General features: G+C 42.8%; 1 protein-coding gene across 1 annotated transcript; it reads left to right on the forward strand.

Annotated features, from left to right (window-relative positions):
* The first annotated feature begins 3,455 nt into the window (after positions 1–3,455).
* Positions 3,456–5,946, forward strand: LOC132893389 (transcriptional regulator Myc-B-like). The gene is made up of 3 exons (XM_060932470.1): positions 3,456–3,623; positions 4,284–4,917; positions 5,108–5,946. Exons 2-3 carry the CDS (start codon positions 4,293–4,295, stop codon positions 5,620–5,622), a joined length of 1,140 nt encoding a protein of 379 aa, XP_060788453.1. The 5' UTR covers positions 3,456–3,623; positions 4,284–4,292; the 3' UTR covers positions 5,623–5,946.
* Positions 5,947–19,504: the final 13,558 nt, after the last annotated feature.

Consider the following 19,504-nt stretch of genomic DNA (forward strand, 5'->3'; position numbering starts at 1 on the left):
CTTATTGGCCTATTCGGTTTTTAGCCATGTTGAATTTAGTTTGTTTGGTCCACGGCAGGCGTCACTTATCCGCGCGATCTTCACGAGACTTGTGCGAGACTTCAAACGTGAAGTGTCAGCCAGGTGTCAGTGCCGCCATTTTGAAAACTGTTTTCCAAACGAAATATTGCACAGAAACAAGTTTAAATGACAATTACTGCTTACTTTTTTCAAACTTTCCTGATTGCTATAAAAAAACCAAACAAAACTTCCGGCTTGATTACATCAGCATTCGAAAGAGGGCGTGCGCGTCTTTTGACAATGTTGGCAGATGTTGGTCACTTTGATTTGCGCTGTACGTTTTACTTCCGTCCTACAATGTCTCGCACAGGTCTCAACGAATCTCGTCTCCGGCCATTGCTTTGATATTGTCGTCGTTCTCTCATTTCCGAGGATCTTTCCTTCCGTAATCAAGGATGGTGATGGGCTCGCTGGTGGCTCACGAGTCCAATTCTTGCTCTAAAGAGGCGGGGGCACTTATCACATGAAAACATTGGGAGTGGTGGTGGTAGCGAAACCTTCTCCTTTCTTCAATGTCATTTGGCTTCAAGTTGAGATCTTCTTTCCATCTCGAAGCGCTCGGTGCCCTCTCTGATGAGGTTTTGCCACTTCGGTCGTGTCTTAGCCGCCTCCTCCCAGGTGTTAATGTCGATGTTGGTGGGCTTCAGGGTTTGTTTCAGCTGGTCCTTGTAGCGTCGCAGAGGGGCACCACGAGGGCATTTCCCCGAGCTCAGCTCGCTGAACAGAATTCTCCTGGGGAGCCTCGTCTCGCTCATGCAGATCATGTGTCCTGACCATCAATGTTTAATGACGGTAGCTTCGATGCTGGTTGCCCCTGCTCTTTCCAGGACAGCAGTGTTGGTAATGCAGTTCTGCCAGCTGATGTTGACGATGGAGCAGAGCTTCTTTTGATGGAATTGCTCCAGCTTTTTTAAGTCTCAGCAAACAAGCAGTCGATGGTCTGTCCAGCAGTCGTCAGCACCTGGCATGCATCTCGAAATTTTGACATATGGACTGATAAATTACATAGCATATTTCAAACACTCAGAACTTGCTATAGCAGTGACAAAATAGCTATCAAAAATGTATTGCTGTATTTAATAAAATGAGATAAATAGAATTTTGATAATAAAAAATGTGCCTTCAGTTCTCCATCCATCCATTATCTGTAGCCGCTGGAGCTTATCCCAGCTGACTAAGGGTGAAGTACACCCTAGACAAGTCACCAGGGTGACACATAGACACAACCATTCTCGAGCCACCAATTAACCTAATTAGTGGCTTTACAGTCAATTTAGAGCCACCAATTAACCTAACCTACATGTCCTTGGACTGTAGGGGAAACCGGAGCACCCGGAGAACATGCAAACTCCACACAGAAAGGCCCTCATCGGCCGCTGGGATCAAACCCAGGACCTTCTTGCTGTGAGGTGACAGTGCTAACCACTACACCACCCCTTCAGTTCTCCTTTAATATGAAACTGATTGCACTGCCCTCCAATTTCCCCCACAGTCCAAAGACATGCAGGTTAGGCTAATTAGTGACTCTAAATTGACTGTAGGTGTGAATGTGAGTGTGAATGCTTGTTTGTCTCTATGTGTCAGCCCTGCGATGATCTGGCGACTTGTCCAGGGTGTACCCTGCCTCTCGCCCATAGTCAGCTGGGATAGCTGGTCCAGCTTGCCCGCGACCCTGTGGAACAGGATGAGCGGTTACAGATAATGGATGGATGGATTATTATTATTATGATTGGTGGCACAGTGGTGTAGTGGTTAGCACTGTCGCCTCACAGCAAGAAGGTCCTGGGTTTGAGCCCAGCAGCCGGCGAGGGCCTTTCTGTGCAGAATTTGCATGTTCTCCCCGTATCTGCCTGGGTTTCCTCCGGGTGCTCCGGTTTCCCCCACAATCCAAAGACATGCAGGTTAGGTTAATTGGTGGCTCTAAATTGACCGTAGGTGTGAATGTGAGCGTGAATGGTTGTCTATGTATCAGCCCTGCGATGACCTGGCGACTTGTCCAGGGTGTACCCCGCCTCTCGCCCATAGTCAGCTGGGATAGGCTCCAGCTTGCCCGCGACCCTGTCGAATAGGATAAGCGGCTACAGATAATGGATGGATGGATTATTATTATTATTATGATTGGCGGCATGGTGGTGTAGTGGTTAGCACTGTCACCTCACAGCAAGAAGGTCCTGGGTTTTAGCCCAGTAGCCGGCGAGGGCCTTTCTGTTTGGAGTTTGCATGTTCTCCCCGTATCTGCCTGGGTTTCCTAAACAATCCAAAGACATGCAGGTTAGGTTAACTGGTGACTCTAAATTGAGCGTAGGTGTGAATGTGAGTGTGAACGGTTGTCTGTGTCTATGTATCAGCCCTGTGATGACCTGGCGACTTGTCCAGGGTGTACCCCGCCTTTCGCCCATAGTCAGCTGGGATAGGCTCTAGCTTGCCTGCGACCCTGTAGAACAGGATAAAGCGGCTACAGATAATGGATGGATGGGTTATTATTATTATGATTGGTGGCACGGTGGTATATTGGTTAGCACTGTCGCCTCACAGCAAGAAGGTCCTGGGTTTGAGCCCAGCAGCCGGCGAGGGCCTTTCTGTGTGGAGTTTGCATGTTCTCCCCGTGTCTGCATGGGTGTGCTCCGGTTTCCCCTACAGTCCAAAGACATGCAGTTAGGTTGACATGGGGCGGCCTTGGGCTGAGGTGCCCTTGAGCAAGGTACTTAACCCCTGACTTTACTTCAAACCAATATCAGCTTCAGCCATGATGTGAGCATGTTCATCCAGGAGAGGGCGATCCCGACCACCATTTCCACAGACCCTCTGTCATCTCCTGCAGTATAAATTATAGGCTATGCTGAGGGGAAAGTGGCCATAATGTTATGAGCCTTTCACTAATTTTATATCAGACTGTTTATATGACATAGTGATGGTTATTGTTATGGTAACTAAAATACTCTTTCTGAAATGTATAATATGAGTAGATGGATTAATATAACGGTATTTATGATATATCAGTTGAGTCAATTCCACACTTTATTCTTGTTAAATGTCGGAATAATGATTTAGAATACTGCGCTGTGTGATGGGAGTGTTGTCACTGGCGACCCTTCACACCACAATCTCGTAGTTTCTCGCGAGCTCCGCCCCTAAACGGGTCACACACTGAAACCTCCGCCAGAAAATATAGTTCCGTGCCTAAGACATTTTTACCGAATCTACACGATTACACAAATCAAAAGAGGTTGTCTAATGATGATAATGTTGATGTGGTGATTTGTGATGTGAAAAAGAGAGGACTGAAAGCACGATTTGATTCGTATTTTGCTTTACTACGCAATGGTTATTTGGCGGGAAAAAGCGGTGTGTGCGCGCATTAATACCACACGAGTGAATAAAGGATTAAAAGGCGCCGGCTGGAGGTTCTGTAGTGACTCGAGACCGGCTGGAGAAAAATCACAGCGCGCTCTGGCTGGTAGAGAACCCGGCGCGGTGAATTTCTAACACCTGGGATTATTTTCACTCAGCAGGGAGACGGTGTGAATATTATTTTATCGTGTTGTTCCTCTGACACTGCTACGGTGAGTAAGCAAACAAATAGTGCACTCGCTGCTTTACTACCCAAACGACTCGGTTACTGTCATTAACTGATTCAGAGTCGTTTAAGGTTTTTGTTTGTTTGTCGAAATTAACTCGGTTAGACTAATGAATTAACGTCCTTGAGATCTAGTTTAGCGTTTATAAACTGTACCCTGATCTTAATTTAATGGCTAAAGTAGATGTAATGGCTAGGAAATTTTTTTTAAGTTTAATTTATTATTCATTCTAACCGTTTTGTGAGTCGGTTTCATTCCTCTCTTAGCTGTTCCCCAAAATGTAGTCTTGTTCTATAAATTTTTTTTTTTTTTTTTTGCCTGTATACACTGATGTTAAAGTGGTACCTGATGTCTTTTATTTGTTTTTGGGGTCAGTGGTGCAGAGATGAGCATGACGCTTGGTGTTTGGAAATGAGTCGACTCATTTGAATCGAGTCATTTAAGCGAGCAGTCTATATAAATGTTAATTTTTAATTTTAACTTGTTTAGTGTAAGGTTTTTTTTTAAGTGCCGTTTATCCATTTTTATTAAAGATGTGGTAAAGAGTTGAATTTGCTTTTATTGCTGAGCAGTCAAATGAGTCGGCTCATTGGAGTCGATTCATCACTAGTGTGGGTTTTAATTTAACTACCTTTCCTCTTAAAGGCAGTCATCATGCCGCTGAACGTGATCAGTAAGAACTACGACTATGACTACGACTCGTACCAGCCCTACTTCTACTTTGACACAGAGGAGGATGAGTTCTACACACAGCAGCACGGGCAGCCGCCGGCTCTCAGTGAGGACATCTGGAAGAAGTTCGAGCTCCTGCCCACTCCTCCTCTGTCCCCAAGCCGGCGCTCGTCCTTCTCCAGCTCCTTCCCGTCCACTGCTGATCAGCTCGAGATGGTCACAGAGTTCCTTGGGGATGACTTGGTGAACCAGAGTTTCATCTGCGATGCAGATTCGTCACAGACTTTGCTCAAGTCCATTATTATCCAGGATTGCATGTGGAGCAGCTTCTCGGCAGCAGCAAAGCTGGAGAGGGCAGTCTCGGAGCGGCTTGCGTGCCTCAGAGCAGCCCGGAAAAGCTCAAGTCAGAAGAGCGAGTGCTCAGAGGACTCTGTTTCTAACGCCGGCTACCTGCAGGATGTTAATGTCAACGCTGTTTCAGACTGTATAGACCCTTCAGTGGTGTTTCCGTACCCGCTCGCAGAGTGTGTGAAGTTCAGTAAGGAGTGTGAGGAGAGCTCTCTGGACACTCCGCCTAACAGTGGAAGCAGCAGCGACAGTGAATCTGGTAAGTATTTTTAAATTGTAATTATTCTATGCAACAAATGTGCTGTTGGAGCATTTAAGTTGTGTAAGGGGGCATGGCCTGCTGTTCTGTCGCCCGGCTCCAGTCATTTACCAGAGTGGGTGTGGCTTTGATTAGAGTGGATGGTGCTTCTTGTAGGATTTGACCAAGGTTTTTTTTTTTTTTTCTGTAGATGAGGAGGAGGAGGAGGAGATCGATGTTGTGACAGTAGAAAAAAGAAAATCTGCCAAGAAGTGCAATGCAAGCCCTGTAGTCCTGAAGCGGTGTCATGTGACCAGCCAGCAGCACAACTATGCAGCGCAGCCATGCACACGCAGCGAGCAGCCTGCTGTCAAGCGGCTCCGCTTCAACGGTGGAGCCATGAGGGCGCACAGGCAAGTCGTCACGAGCCGCAAATGCACAAGTCCCAAAACGTCAGACTCTGAGGACAACGACAAACGGCGGACTCATAATGTGCTGGAGCGCCAGCGGCGTAACGAGCTCAAGCTGAGCTTCTTTGCGCTGCGTGATGAGGTCCCAGCTGTAGCCAACAACGAGAAGGCAGCCAAGGTGGTCATCTTAAAAAAGGCCACGGAGTTCATTGTGGGACTGCAAAGCGACGAGCGAAAGCTCCTGCACTCTAAGGAGCAGCTCAGGAAGAAGTGTGAACATTTAAAAAGGAGACTAGAAATGTTGAGCAGCTCCTGAGCCGCTCTGGACTGGGACTTTTTAAAGCCCTTCAGTTGTTTGAATTTTGATGGCGCAGCACTGAGCTGACGTACGGACTCTACTTGCACCCCATCATGGTTGCGGACTCGACCTTAATGCATTTACACTGCCTCAGTTTCACTTGAGGTTTCAGATTTGTATTTAATTTTATATTTAGCAGTAATGGACAGCAGTACCACTCACTGTTGGTCTTAACTTAATGTTTTGGGTTCTTTTGTAAATTTTGTACATATTTCCAAATGTTAAGATACTGTATCAATTTGTCAATCATAAATACATTCTTTATAAATTGCATTTGACTAAGCATGACTCAGTCATTTCTTTCTAGTTAATTCTTGGAGCCACATTTACCATCAAAGCGTGTGCATACATCATGCTTGCTGCAAATTATGCTGGGTTGCCTCTTGAATTGGGTTTCTAGAATGGTCTGTTAAAGGTCACTTGATTCAAGGCTGTTCCAGATTTCAGAACATCTGGAGTCCCTGTAACTGCTGGGTGGGGTAGGGACTGGTTTGGGTGTCTACTTCAACAGAGCCTGATTCATTAACAGTAATTAGCAAATCATTATTCAAAGTAGAAGAGCTGGAGGATGGAGGGGGGGGGGTCCTGGTCTAACCCCTGCCCCACACTTTCATTAATGCAGGCTGACTCATTTCACCTGAGTGCTTGTATTTGATGTACCTTTTTTTTTTTTTTTAAACTGGTTTCATAAAGACTTCAGTACCAGTTTGAACCATGTGCTTCTGGGTTATCTAATGCTGTACTTCAACCTAATTACAAAACTTGACTGAGAAGGAGTGGCTTTACTTCAGTATAAATATTATGCAATGTGTAACAAGTCCAAGGACTTTTCTTTTATGATGGAGCCTACTGGTGAGGGTTGGGTGATGGCCCACCCTGACTTATCCATAGTAAGATCAGTGCTGTAGGCCAGATCTTGTACAGAGTCACTTAAGTTATAGCAGGTTTGATCTGAATTGAGGTGTAATGCTTCAAAATTAGGGCTTTATTGCATAAATATGCAACAAACCACTTTTTTTTTAAATATAAAGTTATGACTTTTGGGCTTGGACTGTGATTGTCTTAAGTCTTGTACTTTTGGTTCTGTTGAAACTGTTAAATGCCCCGATTCTCGATTTCAGTAGCAAAAATAAATTTCACATCAGTCCTTATGAGCCTGTAGTGCATTAGTTTAGATTTCCAGGATAGAAGGTGCCATAATGAGCCCCTCACTTTCAGAAATGGGGTAATAGTCCAGGACCGGGCTTAAACGTGTATCCACATAATTTAGGAGAGGATAACGCAACTGTTAGACTAATTTGAACCCCAGGAGTAACTTTAGTGCCAAAATTGCTATCTGAAGTGAACAGCTTAAATTACCAATCCAGGATGGTTGCCAGGTTATGGTATTATTGTTACTCCATGTTCCTGACCCTGGTTTATGTGACAGTGTGATTAAAGGTTGTATTGTTGGCTGTTAACCATTTAGGTTCTCAAGATAGTGCTGCTGACTAAAGCTTTATATTTTTCACTTTAACATTCCACTGATGGTATGATTTGAAAATACAACTTAAAGTTTCATCTATGCAGCTAATTTGGTTTTTTTTTTGTACTACACAAGCTTGTTTACCTGATTTCATTTCCCCCTGACCAAGACTCTGGATAGAGTTGAAAGCTTGGGTAAGCAAGCTTTTTATGCTGTACAAAATAATCATGCATAGGTCTCCCAATTCCATTATTTCATGTTTGGTGTAGGGTTATTTGTTTTTCTCATGTTTTCTGTGAAACTGCAATTTTGGCCTGTGTGTATATATATTTTTTAACCTTACCCTTGACCATAACTTGTTCTCTTTTCCTTCAATCATGAAACTGTCACTAATGGATTCCCCATATCCAAAAACCCATAAAATGAGGTATTGCACATACTTCTGTGGTGAGTGGTTCAAAAATTGATATTTTCAATATGGCTACCGGCAGCCATCTTGGATTGGTAATTTTTGGCCTGTTCGCCCCGGGTAGCGATTTTGGCACACGTCCCAAGTTGTTCCTTGGGTTCAAATTAGCCTATAACAGTGGCGTTATCGTCTAAATGATGTGCATACGCATCTAACCCAGGTTCTCTACTATAAATAGCAGGATTTAATGCTATTTGCAGTGAGTACACCTTACTAGTAAAATTACCATTTCTCAAGCGCACTGATTTTAAACACCCAGTGTAGTTCATTTTACACGGTTAAGTAACTACATTAATCGCACAGGCCGTACACTGTAAACCCGAATAAGTTGAGTTTACTTAAAAAAATTGAGGAAAGTGGTTGCCTTAAAAAAAATAAGTCATTATTAATGATTGAATTGAGTACCTTAAACTAACCAGAAGATTGTAAGTTTAAGGTACTCAATTCAATCATTAATAATTATTTTTTTTAAGGCAACCACTTTCCTCAATTTTTTTAAGTAAACTCAACTTATTCGGGTTTACAGTGTACGTTTAAGCTGAGATGATAAAATAGGCTGAGTCATTATCTCATGTCAAAAGTCATTAGTTTATTGCTATAAAATCAAAGCTTGTCCCTTTAACTGGAGGGTTTTGCTTAAAAAGTCAATGCGTTTATTAGACCTGAGCATAGCTCATAAAACAAACAAATTTAAAGGCTCTTAACCAATTATCACCAGTGTAAAGACTACTTTCCTGGGCGTTTGTCTAACTGTGTGTCTGGAAAAGCAATAAAGCACTTAGTCTTAGCCAAGGAACTAAAATTCACAATATATTTTTAATGAAAACTAGATTAGTTTAATCCAATCCCAAATAAAGGCTGTACAAACTATAAGTTAGTGATCTCATGTACGTAAGTGTAAGAAAAGTTACTAACCGCTGCCAACACCACTCAGTTTAACCCATTTGCCATTTTGTGTGATCTGACTTATGAGAAATGTTGTTTATTCTCCACTTGTCTTTTAATCATTGCAAAATCTCTATCCAGCAATTCAAGTGTATGCTCTACCAAGATTTTGTAGAACCTTCCAGATTAGTATCAGGACCTTGATCCAGAGTTTCAGAGACAGTATATGGCTGCAAAAAGCAAGGTGATGGAGAGACAGTGACAGAATCACATTAATTAGTCATGCAGCCTCCTTTGTGCAAAATGAATGGCCACATACTCAAAAGATTTGGTCAGGATGCCTCATATGTGACAATGATATAAAAACAGAATGACCCAAATATGATTCATCGAGTCTGCATAAATTATGAGCTATAGAGATCTGTGTGATGTGATTTAAGGTCAGTGCTAAGGTGGTATTTGGAGTGGCAAGACTTATACACTAAATAGCCAAAGGTTTGTGGGCACCTGACCATCACACCCAAACTGTTGCTACAAAGTTGAAGGAGTTGTCTGCAAATGGCTCTGCGTGCTGTATTTTCTCTTCACTCAAACCAAGGGGCCCAAACCTGTTTCAGCATAACAATGCCCCTGTGCTAAACCCAAGCTCCATGAATACATTGTTTGCGAAACTAGGAGTGGAAGAACTTGAGTGTCTTGCACAGAATCCTGACCTCAACCCCACTGAACACCTTTGGGATGGACTGGAATGCCAACTACAGTGGTGCTTGAAAGTTTGTGAACCCTTTAGAACTTTCTATATTTCTGCATAAATATGATCTAAAACATCATCAGATTTTCACACAAGTCCTAAAAGTAGATAAAGAGAACCCAGTTAAACAAATGAGACAAAAATATGATACTTGGTCATTTATTTATTGAGGAAAATGATCCAATATTACATATCTGTGAGTGGCAAAAGTATGTGAACCTCTAGGATTAGCAGTTAATTTGAAGGTGAAATTTAGAGTCAGGTGTTTTCAATCAATGGGATGACAATCAGGTGTGAGTGGGCGCCCTGTTTTATTTAAAGAACAGGGATCTATCAAAGTCTGATCTTCACAACACATGTTTGTGGAAGTGTATCATGGCCCGAACAAAGGAGATTTCTGAGGACCTCAGAAAAAGCGTTGTTGAAGCTCATCAGGCTGGAAAAGATTAGAAAACCATCTCTAAAGAGTTTGGACTCCACCAATCCATAGACAGACAGATTGTGTACAAATGGAGGAAATTCAAGACCATTGTTACCCTCCCCAGGAGTGGTTGACCAACAAAGATCACTCCAAGAGCAAAGCCTGTAATAGTCGGTGAGGTCACAAAGGACCCCAGGGTAACTTCTAAGCAACTGAAGGCCTCTTTCACATTGGGTAACGTCAATGTTCATGAGTCCACCATCATGAGAACACTGAACAACAATGGTGTTCATGGCAGGGTTGCGAGAAGAAAGCCACTGCTCTCCAAAAAGAACATTGCTGCTCTTCTGCAGTTTGCTAAAGATCACATGGACAAGCCAGAAGGATATTGGAAAAATATGTTTTGTGGATGGATGAGACCAAAATAGAACTTTTTGGTTTAAATGAGAAGCATTATGTTTGGAGAAAGGAAAACACTGCATTCCAGCATAACAACCTTATCCCATTTGTGAAACATGGTGGTGGTAGTATCATGGTTTGGGCCTGTTTTGCTGCATCTGGGCCAGGACGGCTTGCCATCATTGATGGAACAATGAATTCTGAATTATATCAGCGAATTCTTAAGGAAAATGTCAGGGCATTGGTCCATGAACTGAATCTCAAGAGAAGGTGGGTCATGCAGCAAGACAACGACCCTAAGCACACAAGTCGTTCTGCCAAAGAATGGTTAAAGAAGAATAAAGTTCATGTTTTGGAATGGCCAAGTCAAAGTCCTGACCTTAATCCAATCGAAATGTTGTGGAAGGACCTGAAGTGATCAGTTCATGTGAGGAAACCCACCAACATCCCAGAGTTGAAGCTGTTCTGTACGGAGGAATGGGCTAAAATTCCTCCAAGCCGGTGTGCAGGACTGATCAGCAGTTACCGGAAACGTTTAGTTGCAGTTATTGCTGCACAAGGGGGTCACACCAAATACTGAAAGCAAAGGTTCACATACTTTTGCCACTCACAGATATGTAATATTGGATCATTTTCCTCAATAAATAAATGACCAAGTATCATATTTTTTGTCTCATTTGTTTAACTGGGTTCTCTTTATCTACTTTTAGGACTTGTGTGAAAATCTGATGATGTTTTAGGTCATATTTATGCAGAAATATGGAAAATTCTAAAGGGTTCACAAATTTTCAAGCACCACTGTACATGCCAGGCCTCCTCGCTTAACGTCAGTGTCCAACTTCACGAATACTCTAGTAGCTGAATGAGCACAAAACCTTACAGCTATGCTCCAAAATCTAGTGGAAAGCCTCAGAAGAGTGGAGGTTATGATAATAGTAAAGGTGGACAAACATCTGGAAAGAGATGTTCAACAAGCACATATGGGTGTGATGATCAGGTCTCCAGAAACTTTCGACCATCAAGAATGTTGGAGATGGAGTTGCCAGGTAGAAGGAAATGAGGAGCAAAATGAGATTTATGGATGTGGTGAAGAAGAAGTGGTGTATCAAGAGTGGTAGTCATGTGGTCACGCCCAAATTGTCACCTTTTTATATGCCCAAAATTAAATAAGTGTCAAGTTTGTTTTTGTTTGTTTGTAAAATAGGTGGCATGGTGGTGCTGTCGTTAGCACTGTCATCTCACAGCAAGAAGGTTCTTGATTTGAATCTTGTGGCTTTTCTGTATGGAGTTTCTGTTTGCATGTTTTTCTCGTGCCTGCATGAATTGCCTCCAGGTGCTCCAGTTCCCTCTTACAGTCCAAACATATGCAGATTAGGTCAACTGGCTACTCTAAGTTGTCCATAGGTATGAACGTGAGGGTGAATGGTTGTTTATCTCTGTGTTAGCCTTGCAATTGATTGGATTGATTGGTGACCTGCCCAGGGTGTAGCCCACCTCTCACCCAGTATCAGCTTGGATTGGCTCCAGCTTCCCCCACAGCCCTGATAGATAAGTGTAATAGATAATGGAAGGATGGATATTTGTAAAATAAGACAACAGGGCAAGCACTAAGGGCACAGCGTGACTATTTACAATGGAGTGACCAGGTTAGGTGGGGCAAAATATTAATCCGCATCCATGGAAAATGATACAGTATAATGTGGCTAAACCTACCTGTGTGTGTGGCTTGAGTAGGATTCCTGTGGGACATACAGTGGTGCTTGAAAGTTTGTGAACCCTTTAGAATTTTCTATATTTCTGCATAAATATGACCTAAAACATCATCAGATTTTCACACAAGTCCTAAAAGTAGATAAAGAGAACCCAGTTCAACAAATGAGACACAAATATTATACTCGGTCATTTATTTATTGAGGAAAATGACACAATATTACATATCTGCGAGTGGCAAAAGTACGTGAACCTTTGCTTTCAGTATCTGGTGTGACCCCCTTGTGCAGCAATAACTGCAACTAAACGTTTGCGGTAACTGTTGATCAGTCCTGCACACCGGCTTGGAGGAATTTTAGCCCGTTCCTCCGTACAGAACAGCTTCAACTCTGGAATGTTGATGGGTTTCCTCACATGAACTGCTCGCTTCAGGTCCTTCCACAACATTTCGATTGGATTAAGGTCAGGACTTTGACTTGGCCATTCCAAAACATGAACTTTATTCTTCTTTAACCATTCTTTGGTAGAACGACTTGTGTGCTTAGGGTCGTTGTCTTGCTGCATGACCCACCTTCTCTTGAGATTCAGTTCATGGACAGATGTCCTGACATTTTCCTTTAGAATTCGCTGGTATAATTCAGAATTCATTGTTCCATCAATGATGGCAAGCCGTCCTGGCCCAGATGCAGCAAAACAGGCCCAAACCATGATACTACCACCACCATGTTTCACAGATGGGATAAGGTTCTTATGCTGGAATGCAGTATTTTCCTCTCTCCAAACATAATGCTTCTCATTTAAACCAGAAAGTTCTATTTTGGTCTCATCCGTCCACAAAACATATTTTTCCAATATCCTTCTGGCTTGTCTACATGATCTTTAGCAAACTGCAGATGAGCAGCAATGTTCTTTTTGGAGAGCAGTGGCTTTTTCCTTGCAACCCTGCCATGCACACCATTGTTGTTCAGTGTTCTCCTGATGGTGGACTCATGAACATTTAACATTAGATGGTGGACTCATGAACATTTAAAGGATATGGGACATGGATTTTTACCTGGGCATAATTATGTATAAAGGACATAAGAAATGCCATCTAAACCACTGCAGGGCGTCAAAAATGTGAAAATCATCACATTATTCAAGTTTTTTTATACATCAGCGTAAAACAATGATTCGTTAAGCTAGGTGGTCACATGACCCGTGACGCAACAAAAACTTTCCAAGGAGCCAGCGCTTGGGTATCTAATGTAAACAGGTTACCGAAATGGACACCATCGACAGTGATATTCCTGATGTTTCACAGAGATGTGAAGTTAGACCCTATCAATTCGAACCGATAGCTGGAAATTCACATGAACATAGATCTTGTTTTTACTCTGACGGGTCAGATGATTCTGAGAGTGAGAGCTCATTCAGCCCTCATGAAACTGAAAGTGGTCGGCTCGATAACACTTCCTGGTAAGTTAAAAACAATTCTGCTCAAAGGCTAATGATCTGTTGAAAGAAGTATTATTTTTGTATCATACATTGAAAGTTCATCATAGATCTAGCTAAAGTCCGTTGCAAGCTAGGTTTTTTTTTGCTGATATTTTTCGAGATTGATTGAGATACAATGCTTCCAGAGTCCGAGATGAAAACATTCAAAATGGCGAAACGAATCAGAATTATGATAATCAATAACTGATACACCCAAAATTATAATACTAATCCTTACCTCGGCTTTCAGTCGCTTAGCGCAGAGGTCTTCAACAGGGGGGTCGCGAAATCGCACCGGATCACTCATATCAACAAAAATATTCCTGCCCTGTCCCCTGGCCTCCGTGCAGGGATGCAAACAGCGCGCCTTTCGGCGGATGCCGCCTTTTTCATGGCTGAATCGCGCAGATCCGATTTTTTTTTAAAAATAGCGATATTAATTCATGAAACATGAAGTATAAGGATGAGAAAAAAAACAGTTTAAATCGGGAAGCTGCGCACATTTGTGCAGCCTGGCGCAAATGTGCGCAGCTTCCCGATTTAAACTGTTTTTTTTCTCATCCTTATACTTCCTGTTTCATGTTTCATGTATTAATATCGCTCAGTACCTGAGTATTAATGTTGAAAGAATCCTCAGTGAAATGGTCCGAACACAGTTTGTGGGAAACAGTAGATGCAAAGTTTTTTCAACAGGTGTTCTGTAAAGTTATCCTACCTCTTGGATTTGTCCTACCAAGCCTACTGCGCATGCGCGAAGCCTACTGCGCATGCGCAGGTAAGCCCACACTTTCCTCAGCTTCGGGTCCTTGGGGAATGCAAAAAAACTTACCCCAGGGCATTTCCCATTGGAATTATTGCAACCATAAGCAGCACAATACACCATGATGTCCAATGTATGATGTCCAATGTACTTTAAAGACTATAAAAACAATTTTCTTGTCATCCACTTCTCCATTCATCTACCCGCTTGTGCTGTGCCCGAAAGTTTTTGTTATGTATGATCACGTGACAGCGGCTCTTCCGGTTGCAAAAAATGCATATCGGAAGTCGAGCAGAAATGCCATATAATCATCACGAATATAACGATTTTGCTGAATTTAATAGATGATTTTGTATTTGTTGATGCAATTAATTCATATTTTTAATGGAAAGAAACTGATATAGCGTGCTTTTATGTTTCATGTCCCATATCCTTTAACAATGTGAGAGAGGCCTTCAGTCGCTTAGAAGTTACTCTGGAGTCCTTCGTGACCTTGACGACTATTACACGCCTTGCTCTTGGAGTGATCTTTGTTGGTCGACCACTCCTGGGGAGGGTAACAATGGTCTTGAATTTTCTCCATTTGTACACAATCTGTCTGTCTGTGGATTGGTGGAGTCCAAACTCTTTAGAGATGGTTTTGTAACCTTTTCCAGCCTGATGAGCATCAACAATGCTTTTTCTGAGGTCCTCAGAAATCTCCTTTGTTCATGCCATGATACACTTCCACAAACATGTGTTGTAAAGATCAGACTTTGATAGATCCCTGTTCTTTAAATAAAACAGGGTGCCCACTCACACCTGATTGTCATCCCATTGATGGAAAACACCTGACTCTAATTTCACCTTCAAATTAACTGCTAATCTGAGAGGTTCACATACTTTTGCCACTCACAGATATGTAATATTGGATCATTTTCCTCAATAAATAAATGACCAAGTAGAATATTTTTGTCTCATTTGTTTAACTGGGTTCTCTTTATCAACTTTTAGGACTTGTATGAAAATCTGATGATGTTTTAGGTCATATTTAAGCAGATGCATATCAGGAGTTGTATGAAAGACTGGAGACCAAAGAAGGAGAGAAAGATCTGTACAGACTAGCTAGGCAGAGAAACAGGGAAGCGAGGGATGTACAGCAGGTAAGAGTGATGAAAGATGGAAATAGAAATGTGCTGACAAACAAACAGAGTGTATTAAGAAGGTGGAAAGAGTACTTTGAGGATCTATTAAATGAGGAGAACCCAAGAGAGAAAAGGTCAGATTCGTTGGAGACAGCAAATCAGGAAGCAGAGTTGGTTAGTAAGGATGAGTTGAGGGCAGCCATGAAAAGAATGAAGACTAGGAAAACAGTCGGACCAGATGGTATCCCGATTGAGGCTTGGAGATGTTTGGGTGAGACGGCTGTGGAGTTCCTAACGAGATTGTTTAATAAGATCTTAGAGAATGAGAAAATGCCAAATGAATGGAGAAAGAGTGTGCTCGTCCCAATATACAAGAATAAGGGAGATGTACAGAGCTGCAGTAATTACAGAGGGATAAAACTCATCTCATCTCATCATCTCTAGCCGCTTTATCCTGTTCTACAGGGTCGCAGGCAAGCTGGAGCCTATCCCAGCTGACTACGGGCAAAAGGCGGGGTACACCCTGGACAAGTCGCCAGGTCATCACAGGGCTGACACATAGACACAGACAACCATTCACACTCACATTCACACCTACGGTCAATTTAGAGTCACCAGTTAACCTAACCTGCATGTCTTTGGACTGTGGGGGAAACCGGAGCACCCGGAGGAAACCCATGCGGACACGTGGAGAACATGCAAACTCCACACAGAAAGGCCCTCGTCGGCCACGGGGCTCGAACCCAGACCTTCTTGCTGTGAGGCGACAGCGCTAACCACTACACCACCGTGCCGCCCCAGGATAAAACTGATGAACCATATTATAAAGTTATGGGAAAGGGTATTGGAGGTGAGATTGAGAAGAGAGGTAGCAATCTGTGAACAGCAGTACGGGTTTATGCCAAGGAAGAGCGCATTGGATGCAATTTTTGCTTTAAGAATGTTAATGGAGAAGTACAGGGAAGGCCAGAGAAAACTACATTGCGTGTTTGTAGACCTGAAGAAGGCAGACCTGAAGAGTGCCAAAAGATGAGTTATGGTATTGTATGAGAAAGAGTGGGGTGAATGAAAAGTATATCAGAGTGGTGCAAGACATGTATGAGAACAGTGAAACAGCAGTGAGGTGTGCAGTTGGAATGACTGAACGGTTCAAGGTGAAGGTGGGACTCCATTAAGGATCTGCTTTGAGTCCTTTCTTGTTTGCCATAGTGATGGATAGCTTGACGGACGAAGTGAGGCAGGAGTCACCATGGTACATGATGTTTGTGGATGATATTGTGATATGTGGTGAAAGTGGAAAGGAGGTTGAGTTGGGTTTGGAGAGATGGAGGTATGCATTGGAATGAAGAGGAATGAAGGTGAGCAGTAGCAAAACAGAATACATGTGCATCAGTGAGAATGGGGATGAGAGTGTAGTGAAGATGCAAGGAGTAGACACAAAGAAAGTTGGTGAATTCAAGTACCTGGAGTCAACTGTGTAGGAAAATGGGGGCTGTAATAGTGAGGTGAGAAAGAGAGTGCAGGCAGGGTGGAGCAGTTGGAGAAGGATTTCAAGAGTCATTTGTGATGGGAAAGTCCCAGCAAAAGTGAAAGGTAAGATGTATAAGACAGTAGTGAGACCAGCTATGATGTATGGATTGGAGACCGTACCCTTAACGAAGAGACAGGAGGCAAAGTTGGAGGTGGCAGAGTTGAGGATGTTAAGGTTTGCGATGGGAGGTTGGACAGGATAAGGAACGAGCACATCAGAGGGACAGCACATGTGGAGAGCTTGGGAATGAAGCTAAGAGAGATGAGACTGAGATGGTATGGACACATCCTGAGAAGAGATGCAGAGCATGTTGGAAGGAGAATGTTGAGGATAAAGCTGCCAGGCACACAAAAACGAGGAAGGCCAAAGAGGAGATGCATGGATGTGGTGTGAGAGGACATGAAAGTGGCAGGTGTGGTCGAGAAGGATGCAGAAGACAGGGAGCAATGGAGACAAAAGAGCCGTTGTGGCGACCCCTAATCGGGAGCAGCCAAAAGAAGAAGAAGAAGAAGAAGCTAACATAAGATTAGCCGACATTTTACAAAGCATGCTAGTGTTACAAATTCAATATCAATAGCTACTGCAAGCTAATCATGAACTGATGAAATCCAGTGTTATGCCTCCAAATAATGAATCTTGTTATCGTAAAATAGTTTGACCAATGTTGGTTTCTTGGGTCAGTGTTGTGAGGGAATCGTTACCTTCTGTGTTAGCCAGTGAAACATACTTTTTCCTGTATGACATTACACATGTTGATCCTTGTCATTGGACAATGATGAAGTCTTCATTTTCATTTCATTGTCAGTAACTGTTTTATCCTAGAATGGGGTAAAAGTGATTCTAAAGCCAGTCTTGGTAAAGCCCGGCGTACTCGGGCAATTTTCCGTTGCTTGGTTGTGCAACTTTTCGACGCAAGCGAAAAATCACTTTGTGTGCAGATATTTGCAACGGTGATATTTTTTTTGTTGCTTGTGACAGATCGCAGGTATCAAACATGCTTAATATTCTGCGACAAAAAATCGCCAATCGCTGACTTGTTGCAGAGATATCGCTGCTTGTGCGTGTCTTTGCGATAACACAGCGATCACCTCCAAAGGTTAAGCCAATCCCCGCCCGCAAAGTAGTCACATGATTTCCAATTGCCCACTGGTCGCAGATAACGCGCACACGTAGCTACCTGAGAGGGGAAATTTGCGTCCAAAAATCGCAACACGCTTACGACGAGAAGTCGCCCATGTGCACCGGGCTTAACACACTACAGGTGGGACACCAGTTCATCGCAGGATACCTTTTACAAACACAATCACACTCCAAATTTACTGTAACCAGTCCACTTGTTTGCATGTTTTTGGACACTGGGATGAAACTGGAACATGGTGAGAACTTGAAAACTCTACAAACAGTAACCAGAAACAGGGTCAGGATTGAAACCAGGGGGCTGAAACTTGAGGAAATAAAATTTCCCACAGTGATTCAGTGGTTAACACTGTCGCCTCACAGCAAGCAGGTTCTGGATTCAAGCCCGTGTATTGACCAGGGCCTTTCTGTCCGTATGTTCTCCTCGTACCTGTGTGCTCCGGTTTCCTCACACAGTCCAAAGACATGCAGATTAGATTAACTGGATACTCTAAATTGCCCATAGGTGTGAATGTGAGTGTGAATGGCTGTCTGTCTCCCTGTGTTAGCCTTGTGATAGGTGGTGTACTAGACTACAAGTGAAGTGTGCTCTAAGACTACAAGTGAAACCCAGCTTCCAGTTTGTCTGTTAAATATGTATTTACACTACTTCACTCTCTTGCTCCAAATCGATATTTTGTGCTAGAAAGTGCTAGTTTGTTCAGCAGTTATTTTTCACTGGTCAACATAATCTGATAACGTGATTTTTCCCCATCGAAGCCTGTGAAAGCACGACCCATTGAAAACCCATTGGTGCTCAGCGTCTCTGTAGTTTAAAGGGGAACTGAAGTCATTTTTAAACTTGCTTTATTTCTTAACCAACGTGTTATTCAATTACATTTTCGGTTTTATTAAACTTATATTGTGACTCGTATTGGCATATTATATTACACTTATCAGCCTTTTTGGTTTTTAGCCACATTGAATGTAATTCGTTTGGTCCACGGCAGGCGTCGCTTATCCGTGCGATCTTCACGAGACTTGTGCGAGACTTCAAACGTGAAGTGTCCACGCCGCCATTTTGAAAACTGTTTACACAGCGGCCAGATCGCCATATCGTTCCAATTTAGATTAATTTCGAGATTTGCCAGCTTCATCAGTGATGGAGATTATTCCATACAACTTCGAACCAGCATGGAGTAGAGAAGAGTTGGAAAGGCGACAGGATAAGGACGTGTCCGTCGCACTGGTATTTACGTCATTACTGTCGCCCAATTATAACGTGCCAGACCAGGCGGCTGGTGGGTTTTCAAAATAATAAATATATGCATGTATTTTTGTGATAAATCCATATTATACTGAGCGCATTTCCCTCATAATCCTCACTAAGGTTTCGGACAGCACTACAAAATGGCGTCTGCACTATATAGTGAGTAGGGAGTGATTTCGGACACAGAGAAAACTTCCGGCTTGATTACATCAGCATTTGAAGGTGGGCGCGTGCGTCTTTTGACAACATTGGCAGATGTTGGTGACTTTGATTTCCGCAGTACGTTTTATTTCCGTCCTACGATGTCTCGCACAGGTCTCAGCGAATCTCGTTTACGGCCATCGCTTTGACATATGGACTGATATATTACAGAGCGTATTTCAAACACTCAGAACTCGCTATAGCAGCGACAAAATAGCTGTCAGAAATGCATTCCGATATTTAATAAAATGTGAGAAATAGA

Source organism: Neoarius graeffei, chromosome 1 (assembly GCF_027579695.1).
Source record: "Neoarius graeffei isolate fNeoGra1 chromosome 1, fNeoGra1.pri, whole genome shotgun sequence".
Lineage (NCBI taxonomy): Eukaryota > Metazoa > Chordata > Actinopteri > Siluriformes > Ariidae > Neoarius > Neoarius graeffei.

Excerpts from the sequence above, each read along its gene's own strand:
- LOC132893389 (XM_060932470.1), top strand. The coding sequence starts at position 4,293 with ATGCCGCTGAACGTGATCAGTAAGAACTACGACTATGACTACGACTCG. Across the intron at positions 4,918-5,107 it reads CAGCAGCGACAGTGAATCTG|ATGAGGAGGAGGAGGAGGAG; the intron begins GTAAGTATTTTT and ends TTTTTTCTGTAG.